Source organism: Lepidochelys kempii, chromosome 1 (assembly GCF_965140265.1).
Source record: "Lepidochelys kempii isolate rLepKem1 chromosome 1, rLepKem1.hap2, whole genome shotgun sequence".
NCBI lineage: Eukaryota > Metazoa > Chordata > Testudines > Cheloniidae > Lepidochelys > Lepidochelys kempii.
The window spans coordinates 250,628,472-250,640,818 of NC_133256.1; the positions used below are offsets into that span (position 1 = coordinate 250,628,472).

Here is a 12,347-nt window from a genome sequence, read left to right on the forward strand (position 1 = left end):
TCCCTTTGTTTGATAAGCTCTTGCTCCTGATTTTAGCTGACTCAGGTATAGATTAGTTCATTAAAATAATCTGGCCCTCCCATACTCTGCAAGTTGACAGGGTCTCAGTTCCACAGAAGGCTGAGCTATTCATCATCAAAATCATTTATGCCACAAAAGCAAGGCATGTGGATTCAACCAGTGCTGGTCCTTCAGAGGATACCTAATGCTAATGAGTTATCTGCTCCCTGAAGATCACTATGCTTAATTCATCAGATGGTTTAAGCAGTAAAACTTGACTATGCTTTTATTTCAGTAGCCTTGAGAGAAACTCTAATTCCTACTTTATTAAGAAATGGAGGTTAAAAAAATTTAAAATATACCACTAATGTAATTCCATTGATTCCAATTGATTTACTCCTGATTTAAACCCACATAACCAAGAGCAAGAATCAATCTATGGTATTTACTTAGCAGGGCGTTAGTCACCATCCATCAGAGAGCTTCATGCCTTTGGTGGCTTTAGTTTCTTAATCCTCTTCCCTCGCTAGCTAATGTCCTTTGTTGGGGAAAGACACATACCCAACATGTGTCTCAACCGCCTCAACAATACTAGGTAAAGGTAGAAGCTATTTCTGGCATAAACAGTTGTCACTAGCTGATATCTAGGGTGACCATACATCCTGTTTTGGCTGGGACAGTCCCCTTTTTAAACCCTGTCCCAGACAGCCTGTCTTTTTTGGCAAAACTGGGTATTTGTCCCATTTGCTCTTGATCTAAGAAAGTGGTATGGGGTAGGCAGAGGTCTTCCAGGGGGTACATCTACTCATCTAGATATTTGCCTAGTTTTATAACAGGCTACATAAAAAGCCCCAGCGAAGTCAGTACAAACTAAAATTTCATACAATGACTTGTTTATACTGCTCTATGTACTACACCAGTGGTTCTCAAACTTTTGTACTGGTGACCCCTTTCACGCAGCAAGCCTCTGAGTGTGACCCCCCTTATAAATTAAAAACATTTTTATATTTAACATTATTATAAACGCTGGAAACAGTGCAGGGTTTGGGGAGGCTCACAGCTCGTGACCCGCTGCTGGGTCCCAACCCCAAGTTTGAAAGTTTGAGAACCCCTGCTATACACTGAATTGGAAGTACAATATTTCTATTCCAATTGATTTATTTTATAGTTATATGGTAAACATGAGAAAGTCAGCAATTTTTCCGTAATAGTGGCTGTGACACTTCTGTATTTTTACGTCTGATTTTGTAAGCAAGTAGTTTTTAAAGCAAGTAGTGAAACTTGGGGGTAAACAAGACAAATCAGACTCCTGAAAGGGGTACAGTAGTCTTAAAAGGTAGAGAGCCACTGTCCTAGGCGGGCACAGAGGAACATCTGGGCAAAAGCAAACAGGACAAATGCCAAGTTTTGTCAAAATACTCTGATGTCCATGACGTTGGCATGGGTGAGCAGTGGCGGCGGGGCTCAGGCTGCCAGCTCTGCACAGGGGTAGGGCGAGCGGTGTGTGTCTTGGGCGATCAGCCTTGCGCGGAGCGCTTGGGCAAGTGGTGATGCCCAGCAGCTCTGGCCAGTCCTGTGCCAGAGGGGGACCTTCGGGCCAGCCCCACGAGGTGTCCCGTTTTCACTTTGGGGAATATGATCACCCTACTGATATCAGGAAAAAATCGTGTCAGTCAAGCACAGAATAGCATATTTCCCTGTTAGGGCTTCCCTCAGCATGCTCAATTACATGCCTTTTAAGGCATTGGCGTATCCAGGAATCCCATCACACCTTCAACTATTTCTTCATCAAGGATCAATCACTATCACCTCTCTCCATGTTCCTTGAGAACAGAGAAGTAGCACATTAACATGTTGAATGTTATCACTTTTAAGGAGAAATACCTGTTAATTGGGGGAACAAACAACAGTCTTCAACCAAAGAAGCTCCAGCTATAGATGATTTTATTTCCAAGTCTGTATTTGTATGTAGTTCACTAGTAGATAAAGAATTTTCTTCATTCTTCAGAGTATTTGGTGATTTCATTCCAACAGTCTGCAAACAAAAGAATGATCAAAAAGAAAACTTAATCATTGAGTTACCATCATGAACATATAAAGCTATATAAGACCTGATCCTGCACAATTGAAGTGAATGAGAGTTTTGCCATTGACTTCAGTAAAGCAAGATCAGACTCACAATGGAAATATATATAGTACCCTTAATAAAGGCCACAGAACATTTCACAAAGAAAACATTAGGCCACCCAGTTACTACAGTGATTTGTTGCATTAGGGCAGGGGTTCTCAAACTAGGGGTCAGGACCCCTCAGAGGTCACGAGGCTATTACATGGGGAGTCATAAGCTGTCAGCCTCCACCCCAAACCCTGCTTTGCCTCCAGCATTTATAATGGTGTTAAATATACAAAAACGTGTTTTTAATTTATAAGGGGGGTGGCGGGGTTGCATTCAGAGGCTTTCTGTGTGAAAAAAAAAGTTTGAGAACCACTGCATTAGGGGCTCAATCCTGCATCATTCTGAGCACTCTGACCACAATCCAACAATGCACTTACACACATGAGCAGTATTGACTTCAATGGAGCTATACACGTGCTTTAAGTTAAGCACTCACTTTGTTGGAGTGAGGCCAGAGTGATCAGCACAATGCAGGACTGAGCTCTAGGAATGTGTAAGCAGACAGACAGTTGGATAGGCCAATTAGTTTAGAAGGTAAGAATCAAGGCCAAGATTTTCAAAGTGGGGCTGTGTGACAAAGTTCCTCCTCTACTTTGGTGGGTCTTGCACTTATTGGTGGATTTGTTCGCCTTGGAGCTTCATGGCAGCCCTCAGTTTGGCCGTTTTTTGTGAATCCACAGTCTAGGTCAATGCCTCATGTGTCTGACCAGGAGTTGGGAGGATTGGGGGGAACCCGGGCCCGCCCTCTACTCCGGGTTCCAGCCCAGGGCCCTGTGGAATGCAGCTGTCTAAAGTGCCTCCTGGAATAGCTGTGTGACAGCTACAACTCCCTGGGCTACTTCCCCATGGCCTCCTCCCAACACCTTCTTTATTCTCACCATAGGACCTTCCTCCCGGTGTCTGATAATGTTTGTACACCTCAGTCCTCCAAAAGTCCATGTTCTCACTCTCAGCTCCTAGTGCCTCTTGCTCCCAGCTCCTCACACGCACACCACAAACTGAAGTGAGCTTCTTTTTAAACCCAGGTGCCCTGATTAGCCTGCATTAATTGATTCTAGCAGTTCCTTGATTGGCTGCAGGTATTCTAATCAGCCTGTCTGTCTTAATTGTCTCCAGAAGGTTCCTGATTGTTCTGGAACCTTCCCTGTGACCTTACCCAGGGAAAAGGGACCTACTTAACCTGGGGCTAATATATCTGTCTTCTATCACTCTCCTGTAGCCATGTGGCCCAACTCTGTCACAGGCTGTTACAAACCCATGTAAATCAGAGCAGGCCCAAACAGAGGTTGAATTGGTGTACTCTGTTGACCAAAACAGCCCCATGGGTCAGGGATCACCAAGATGGTTTACATCCACTTTTATCCCTCCCCATATACTCAGATGCGCTGAGTAGAGCTCTACTCTACTCCTGAGGTTCGGGACCATAATATTGATAAAAAGTAGCCACATAGGAAGGGTGTTAACTATTGAAATGGTCAAATTGGAAGAAAAAAAAAGCTACAACTTACCCTAACATAGTTTCCCCATAAATCCTCACCACAAGAACTCTGAACTTGGAAACCAAGCTGGCCTTAATTACTTCTTGTTAATTGAGCGTATAAATAGCAAACCCATTTTAAAAGTGGCTGGTTTTGTAGCTATTACAAGTTTATTTGGTTGAAGTGTTTTTTGTTGTTTATAAAATATCGCTGTAATTGAGAGGAAACAGTAAAAACTCATTCTTAAATACTTACAAGAAAAACACCCACATGCTCAGAGAGTTAGCTCAACCTTTTACACCTAAAAGGGTATGTCTACACTACGGAATAAGGTCGAATTTATAGAAGTCGGTTTTTTAGAAATTGGTTTTATATATTCGAGTGTGTGTGTCCCCACAGAAAATGCTCTAAGTGCATTAAGTGCATTAACTCGGCGGAGCGCTTCCACAGTACCGAGGCTAGAGTCGACTTCCGGAGCGTTGCACTGTGGGTAGCTATCCCACAGTTCCCGCAGTCTCCGCTGCCCATTGGAATTCTGGGTTGAGATCCCAATGCCTGATGGGGCTAAAACATTGTCGCGGGTGGTTCTGGGTACATATCGTCAGGCCCCCGTTCACTCCCTCCCTCCGTGAAAGCAAGGGCAGACAATCGTTTCGCGCCTTTTTTCCTGAGTTACCTGTGCAGACGTCATACCACGGCAAGCATGGAGCCCGCTCAGCTAACTGTCACCGTATGTCTCCTGGGTGCTGGAAGACGTGGTATGGCATTGCTACACAGTAGCAGCAACCCATTGCCTTCTGGCAGCAGACGGTGCAGTACGACTGGTAGCCGTCCTCGTCGTGTCCGAGGTGCTCCTGGCCACGTCGGCTGGGAGCGCCTGTGCAGACATGGGCACAGGGACTAAATTTGGAGTGACTTGACCAGGTCATTCTCTTTAGTCCTGCAGTCAGTCCTATTGAACCGTCTTATGGTGAGCGGGCAGGCGATACGGACTGCTAGCAGTCGTATTGTACCATCTTCTGCCAGGCAGGCAAGAGATGAGGATGGCAAGCAGTCGTACTGTACCATCTTCTGCCGAGCAGCCATGAGATGTGGATGGCATGCAGTCCTTCTGCACCATCTGCTGCCAGCCAAAGATGTAAAAGATAGATGGAGTGGGTCAAAACAAGAAATAGACCAGATTTGTTTTGTACTCATTTGCCTCCTCCCCTGTCTAGGGGACTCATTCCTCTAGGTCACACTGCAGTCACTCACAGAGAAGGTGCACCGAGGTAAATCTAGCCATGTATCAATCAGAGGCCAGGCTAACCTCCTTGTTCCAATAAGAACGATAACTTAGGTGCACCATTTCTTATTGGAACCCTCCGTGAAGTCCTGCCTGAAATACTCCTTGATGTAAAGCCACCCCCTTTGTTGATTTTAGCTTCCTGAAGCCAACCCTGTAAGCCATGTCGTCAGTCGCCCCTCCCTCTGTCAGAGCAACAGCAGACAATCGTTCCGCGCCTTTTTTCTCTGTGGATGCCATACCAAGGCAAGCATGGAGGCCACTCAGCTCACTTTGGCAATTAGGAGCACATTAAACACCACGCGCATTTTCCAGCAGTATATGCAGCACCAGAACCTGGCAGAGCGATACCGGGCGAGGAGGCGACGTCAGTGCGGTCACGTGAGTGATCAGGACATGGACACAGATTTCTCTGAAAGCATGGGCCCTGCCAATGCATGCATCATGGTGCTAATGGGGCAGGTTCATGCTGTGGAACGCCGATTCTGGGCTCGGGAAACAAGCACAGACTGGTGGGACCGCATAGTGTTGGAGGTCTGGGACGATTCCCAGTGGCTGCGAAACTTTCGCATGCGTAAGGGCACTTTCATGGAACTTTGTGACTTGCTTTAACCTGCCCTGAGGCGCATGAATACCAAGATGAGAGCAGCCCTCACAGTTGAGAAGCGAGTGGCGATAGCCCTGTGGAAGCTTGCAACGCCAGACAGCTACCAGTCAGTTGGGAATCAATTTGGAGTGGGCAAATCTACTGCGGGGGCTGCTGTGATGCAAGTAGCCCACGCAATCAAAGATCTGCTGATCAAGGGTAGTGACCCTGGGAAATGTGCAGGTCATAGTGGATGGCTTTGCTGCAATGGGATTCCCTAACTGTGGTGGGGCTATAGACAGAACCCATATCCCTATCTTGGCACCAGAGCACCAAGCCGGCGAGTACATAAACCGCAAGGGGTACTTTTCGATAGTGCTGCAAGCTCTGGTGGATCACAAGGGACGTTTCACCAACATCAACGTGGGATGGCCGGGAAAGGTGCATGATGCTCGCATCTTCAGGAACTCTGGTCTGTTTCAAAAGCTGCAGGAAGGGACTTCATTCTCAGACCAGAAAATAACTGTTGGGGATGTTGAAATGCCTATATGTATCCTTGGGGACCCAGCCTACCCCTTAATGCCATGGCTCATGAAGCCGTACACAGGCAGCCTGGACAGTAGTCAGGAGCTGTTCAACTACAGGCTGAGCAAGTGCAGAATGGTGGTAGAATGTGCATTTGGACGTTTAAAGGCGCACTGGTGCAGTTTACTGACTCGCTTAGACCTCAGCGAAACCAATATTCCCACTGTTATTACTGCTTGCTGTGTGCTCCACAATATCTGTGAGAGTAAGGGGGAGACGTTTATGGCGGGGTGGGAGGTTGAAGCAAATCGCCTGGCTGCTGGTTACGCGCAGCCAGACACCAGGGCGGTTAGAAGAGCACAGGAGGGCGCGGTACGCATCAGAGAAGCTTTGAAAACAAGTTTCATGACTGGCCAGGCTACGGTGTGAAAGTTCTGTTTGTTTCTCCTTGATGAAACCCCCCGCCCCTTGGTTCACTCTACTTCCCTGTAAGCTAACCACCCGCCCCTCCTCCCTTCAATCACCGCTTGCAGAGGCAGTAAAGTCATTGTTGCTTCACATTCATGCATTCTTTATTCATTCATCACACAAATAGGGGGATGACTACCAAGGTAGCCCAGGAGGGGTGGTGGAGGAGGGAAGGAAAATGCCACACAGCACTTTAAGCACAGCACTTTAAAAGTTTACAACTTTAAAATTTATTGAATGACAGCCTTCTTTTTTTTGGGCAATCCTCTGTGGTGGAGTGGCTGGTTGGCCGGAGGCCCCCCCACCACGTTCTTGGGTGTCTGGGTGTGGAGGCTATGGAACTTGGGGAGGAGGGTGGTTGGTTACAGAGGGGCTGCAGTGGCAGTCTGTGCTCCAGCTGCCTTTGCTGCAGCTCAACCATACACTGGAGCATACTGGTTTGGTCCTGCAGCAGCCTCAGCATTGAATCCTGCCTCCTCTCATCACACTGCCGCCACATTTGAGCTTCAGCCCTGTCTTCAGCCCGCCACTTACTCTCTTCAGCCCGCCACTTACTCTCTTCAGCCCGCCACCTCTCCTCCCGGTCATTTTGTGCTTTCCTGCACTCTGACATTATTTGCCTCCACGCATTCGTCTGTGCTCTGTCAGTGTGGGAGGACAGTATGAGCTCGGAGAACATTTCATCGCGAGTGCGTTTTTTTTTCTTTCTAAGTTTCAATAGCCTCTGGGAAGGAGAAGATCCTGTGATCATTGAAACACATTTAGCTGGTGTAGAAAAAAAAAGGGACAGCAGTATTTAAAAAGACACATTTTATAAAACAGTGGCTACACTCTTTCAGGGTAAACCTTGCTGTTAACATTACATACATAGCACATGTGCTTTCGTTACAAGGTCGCATTTTGCCTCCTCCCACCGCGTGACTACCCCCTCAACCTTCCCCCCTCCCTGTGGCTAACAGCGGGGAACATTTCTGTTTAGCCACAGGCAAACAGCCCAGCAGGAATGGGCTCCTCTGAGTGTCCCCTGAAGAAAAGCACTCTATTTCAACCAGGTGACCATGAATTATATCTCACTCTCCTGAGGATAACACAGAGAGATAAAGAACGGATGTTGTTTGAATGCCAGCAAACATACACTGCAATGCTTTGTTCTACAATGATTCCCGAGTATGTGTTACTGGCCTGGAGTGGTAAAGTGTCCTACCATGAAGGACGCAATAAGGCTGCCCTCCCCAGAAACCTTTTGCAAAGGCTTTAGGACTACATCTAGGAGAACCGCAAATGCCAGGGCAAAGTAATCCTTTCACATGCTTGCTTTTAAATCATGTATAGTATTTTAAAAGGTACACTCACCAGAGGTCCCTTCTCCGCCTGCTGGGTCCAGGAGGCAGCCTTGGGTGGGTTCGGGGGGTACTGGCTCCAGGTCTAGGGTGAGAAACAGTTCCTGGCTGTCGGGAAAACCGGTTTCTCCGCTTGCTTGCTGTGAGCTATCTACAACCTCCTCATCATCATAATCTTCTTCGTCCCCAAACCTGCTTCCGTATTGCCTCCATCTCCATTGAAGGAGTCAAACAACACGGCTGGGGTAGTGGTGGCTGAACCCCCTAAAATGGCATGCAGCTCATCATAGAAGTGGCATGTTTGGGGCTCTGACCCAGAGCGGCTGTTCGCCTCTCTGGTTTTCTGGTAGGCTTGCCTCAGCTCCTTCAGTTTCACGCGGCACTGCTTCGGGTCCCTGTTATGGCCTCTGTCCTTCATGCCCTGGGAGATTTTGACAAAGGTTTTGGCATTTCGAAAACTGGAACGGAGTTCTGATAGCACGGATTCCTCTCCCCAAACAGCGATCAGATCCCGTACCTCCCGTTCGGTCCATGCTGGAGCTCTTTTGCGATTCTGGGACTCCATCATGGTCACCTGTGCTGATGAGCTCTGCATGGTCACCTGCAGCTTGCCACGCTGGCCAAACAGGAAATGAGATTCAAAAGTTCGCAGTTCTTTTCCTGTCTACCTGGCCAGTGCATCTGAGTTGAGAGTGCTGTCCAGAGCAGTCATAATGGAGCACTCTGGGATAGCTCCCGGAGGCCAATACCATCGAATTGTGTCCACAGTACCCCAAATTCGAGCCGGCAACGTCGATTTAAGTGCTAATCCACTTGTCAGGGGTGGAGTAAGGAAATCGATTTTAAGAGCCCTTTAAGTCGAAATAAAGGGCTTCATTGTGTGGACGGGTGCAGGTTTACATCGATTTAACGCTGCTAAATTCGACCTAAAGTCCTAGTGTAGACCAGGGCTAAGAAAGACATTGAAGTCCCAATTCACTGTTGCTCTGCACCTGGTATAGTCATTTGCAGCACTATAAAGTGGATGTAAAAATATTATTTATTTGTATCACTGTAGTGCCCAGAAGCTGTAGTCAGGACCACATTGTGCTAGGCAATGTGCAAACACAGAAAATGCTCACCATTCTGATTCAGTAGCATTTTACACTCATGTTGCACTTATTCTGAATTGGGGTAAGTGATGACACATGATGCAGGACAATGGTGAATAAGGCCTCAGAGCTCTTCTTTTTCTAACTTAGCCTTTTTCATGTTTTTTTTTTTGGCTCAGATATGGATTCCTGAGTTTATATATATATTTTTAATGTAGACATTTCATAACTCTCTCTCTGTGTATAGTTACACTGGTGGGAACAATAACAGAAATATGAATTTAAAAAATACCCTTAAAAAGTTTGAAACTGACTTCTTTGTAATAAGAAGCAGACTTTCTATCAACTAAACTGCAAAATCTATGGTTATAATATGTATTAGCATTTAGAGGTATTGTTTTGACCACCGGAGGGCTCCTGTATTTTCCATTTATTAAATAAAAGCATTAAACAACAGCTGGCACCATCTAGGACTGAATAATTTGTAACTAACAATCTATTTGATGAATATCATCTTTCCTTCTGTCTATACTGTCTGCAGACAGATTGTGAAACTACCAGATGTATTAATTATTCAAAATTATTCACAAATGTCTTCATCAAATGTTTCCTGATTTGTAAAGCACTCAAATTTTGACATTACAATTAAATATACACCTCACAATTTGCACTGTAACTAACAAACCTTAAGTAGTGAGCATAAACTTTGAATTTTATATTCACTTGTACCAGTTGCAGTTTTCAATGGCCTAATCCAAAGCCCATTTAAGTCAATGGAAAGGCTCCCATTGACTATATAAGGTTTTGGGTTAGGACAAGTTTGCACACTATTCATTAGTTGCACAATTACATCAGGAGGGAATAGAAACAAATCCCGATAGCTTACATCAATAGCGAATGCAGCTAGAATTTTCAAATTTTACATTCAAATTCACAATTCAGATTTTCCTTTTAGTGAATCTTTGAGCTAAAATTTTGCTTTTTATGTGTTTTTGAGCTAGGAAAGCTTGAGTGCTCAATTGTTTGTAGAAGCAAACACAGCCAAATAGTCTTTCACTTTCAAATTCAAACACACAGCTCTCAGCTCATTGATCCTCACTGGGTAAACAAGTGACAATCAAAGTAAATTGCAGGCTATTTATTGGACCAACTTCTGTACTCAGAGTACCTTTCTCAGACCTGGGGAAGAGCTCTGTGTGGTGTCTCTCTCACTAACAGAAGTAGGTCCAATAAAAGATATTACCTCACCTGCCTTGTTGCTCTAATATCCTGGGACCGAAATGCTATGACAACACTGCATAGGCTAATTACAGTCTGTTTAATAATGGGCCAGATCCCCTGATGGGGCAAATCAGTGGACCTTTGCTGAAATCAATGGAGCTGTACCAATTCACCCTGAGGATGTGGCCCTATATAGCTAGTTATAATCTTTAACTCTCTAACTTGTGGGACCACCAAAGCCCTTCAGATCCCAGAGGGCCTGTGCCTCCACATCGGCTCTATGGCTTTGACAACTCTGGCCTTTGTAATAAGCTTCAATAAGTCTGTGTTAACAGGACTCCTCTGGCTGCAGCTGCCCCTGAAACCCCATCAAAGGTATATCCCTGCCACAGGCAGTGCTCTACATGAAGGACCCAGACTGGTTACCTTTCCTGGCCACAAGGGGGATGTTGTCAAACCTCCTGGCCTACCCTGGATTACCTACTCCTCCCCTGCCTGGCCCTCTTCCTACACATGGGTCCTCAGACCAGCAAAGCAGCCTTCACAGGATCTGGAGGAAGGTGACATGGAGATGACTTCCCAGATTTCTTGCAGGATAGCGACAGAGAGAGAGAGATCCTTCCTATGCAGAGATTTGGGGACCCCATTCATTTCCCCACATAGGTAAGTGTCACTTCTTATATGAGACTTTTTCTCCCTCCCCACCACTTGCAAGTCCTAATCATTGTGAGGATATTCCAGGCAGACAATACAAACCTGGCATAATTTCCATTAGAAAGCCAAATTAAACATGTCATGTTGACAAAAATCTCCTAATGCAAATTAAAAAAAACGACTTTATGCAATCCTGATGAAAGATTAATGTTTCATATGCACTTTAAAATGAGGAGGTTGCTGGGAGCCTGAGAAACTAAAAACCCAGAACTCTCTGGTCTGCCATAAAAGACTTACTAAAGTAAATATTTATTTTCTAAAATGATAGGCTAAGCTCATGAAGTAATTGCTTTCTAGTTTTTTTTACAGCAATGACCAAATGTCCTCTTTCACAACTCCAGCATCCACACAAACAAATTCTTATTTTTACAGATTTTAACTTTATTTTTAAAAAAAATTCTGAAGGAACTTTAGTGTGAGGCCTTCATTCCCTTAGGCTTTTAGTTTTTTGGTAAACATTTTTTAAGTGCCACCAAGTGCAATTTCTGCATGATTGCATTTTCACATAAGACCCACTGCATTTATGTGTACATTTACCTCTTGAGTTACTGCTGGATAGACAGACGCTGGTTTTGATTTGCAGTACACTGCTATTGTGCTCACTTTACTGCTCCCTAGTGTGCTACATTATCTATTTTTTTCGGGGGGGTGGGGGATGTACTGTTGCCTATCACCGTGGTATCTGAGCATATTCAACATAAAATTGATTGACATTAGCAAAATCCTTAATCAGCTTCATGGAGTCTGTGGGTTGTCTTCTCCTTTTTGAGTTACAGAAAGCTCTCCTTTGGGTATTTTTGTTTGTTTTTGTCTGGGTTTCTTTTCACTAGGGGAGGGGAAGAAAGGTTGAATGTCATTCTCGCGGAAAACCTTTATCTAATAGGAACATTCAGCAGTAACTTGCTAAAGGTGCTCAGAATCTGGATCTGCCTATTCCCCTCTGGAAGTGTGTCCCACAGTTACAGCCCCTCATCTGAGAATGATTTTTGTGCCCAGTTCTCCCATACTTCATGCTGGGCTTTGTGATCTGCATTGTTCCAAAGGACACAATTGTATGGAAGGTGCATAGATAGAGATGTGGACACAAAAACGTAGCAGAAAAATCCCTAAAGTAAAACTCCAGAGTCAAATTTCTTTACTAAAGCTTTATAGAGAAAGCTAGAGTTAAGGTTACATTACAATACAGACTTCCATTTTTATGTGGTCGCTACCAGAGGTGGATTAATGTATTGCAATGCATAATTTATCCAATGAATGTAGCCACTTTTTCTGTTGATGGAAAATCATCAAGCAGCTTGCAAGTCCCTTGAATTTATTTGATATTCAATGACATATTTTTGCAAATTGAATTTTTCTCTGCAAGTATTTGATATTCAATATTGGTTATTTGAGAGGTGTAAATTAGTTGTGATTGGTCAGATGAGCCACATGGGTATTAGGTGAGACTTGCATTGGAGTGGCTG

The 12,347-nt window shown here is 44.9% G+C and overlaps 1 protein-coding gene across 3 annotated transcripts in view; it reads right to left on the bottom strand.

The window, feature by feature from the left end:
- The window catches only part of C1H12orf42 (chromosome 1 C12orf42 homolog), a 250,855-nt gene that overhangs the window by 91,012 nt on the left and 147,496 nt on the right, over window positions 1-12,347 (bottom strand). For all 3 annotated transcript variants that reach the window (XM_073323530.1, XM_073323517.1, XM_073323524.1), the window contains one exon: window positions 1,885-2,035. In XM_073323530.1, the coding sequence (XP_073179631.1) occupies window positions 1,885-2,035 (151 nt within the window). The remainder of the gene's footprint in view (window positions 1-1,884; window positions 2,036-12,347) is intronic.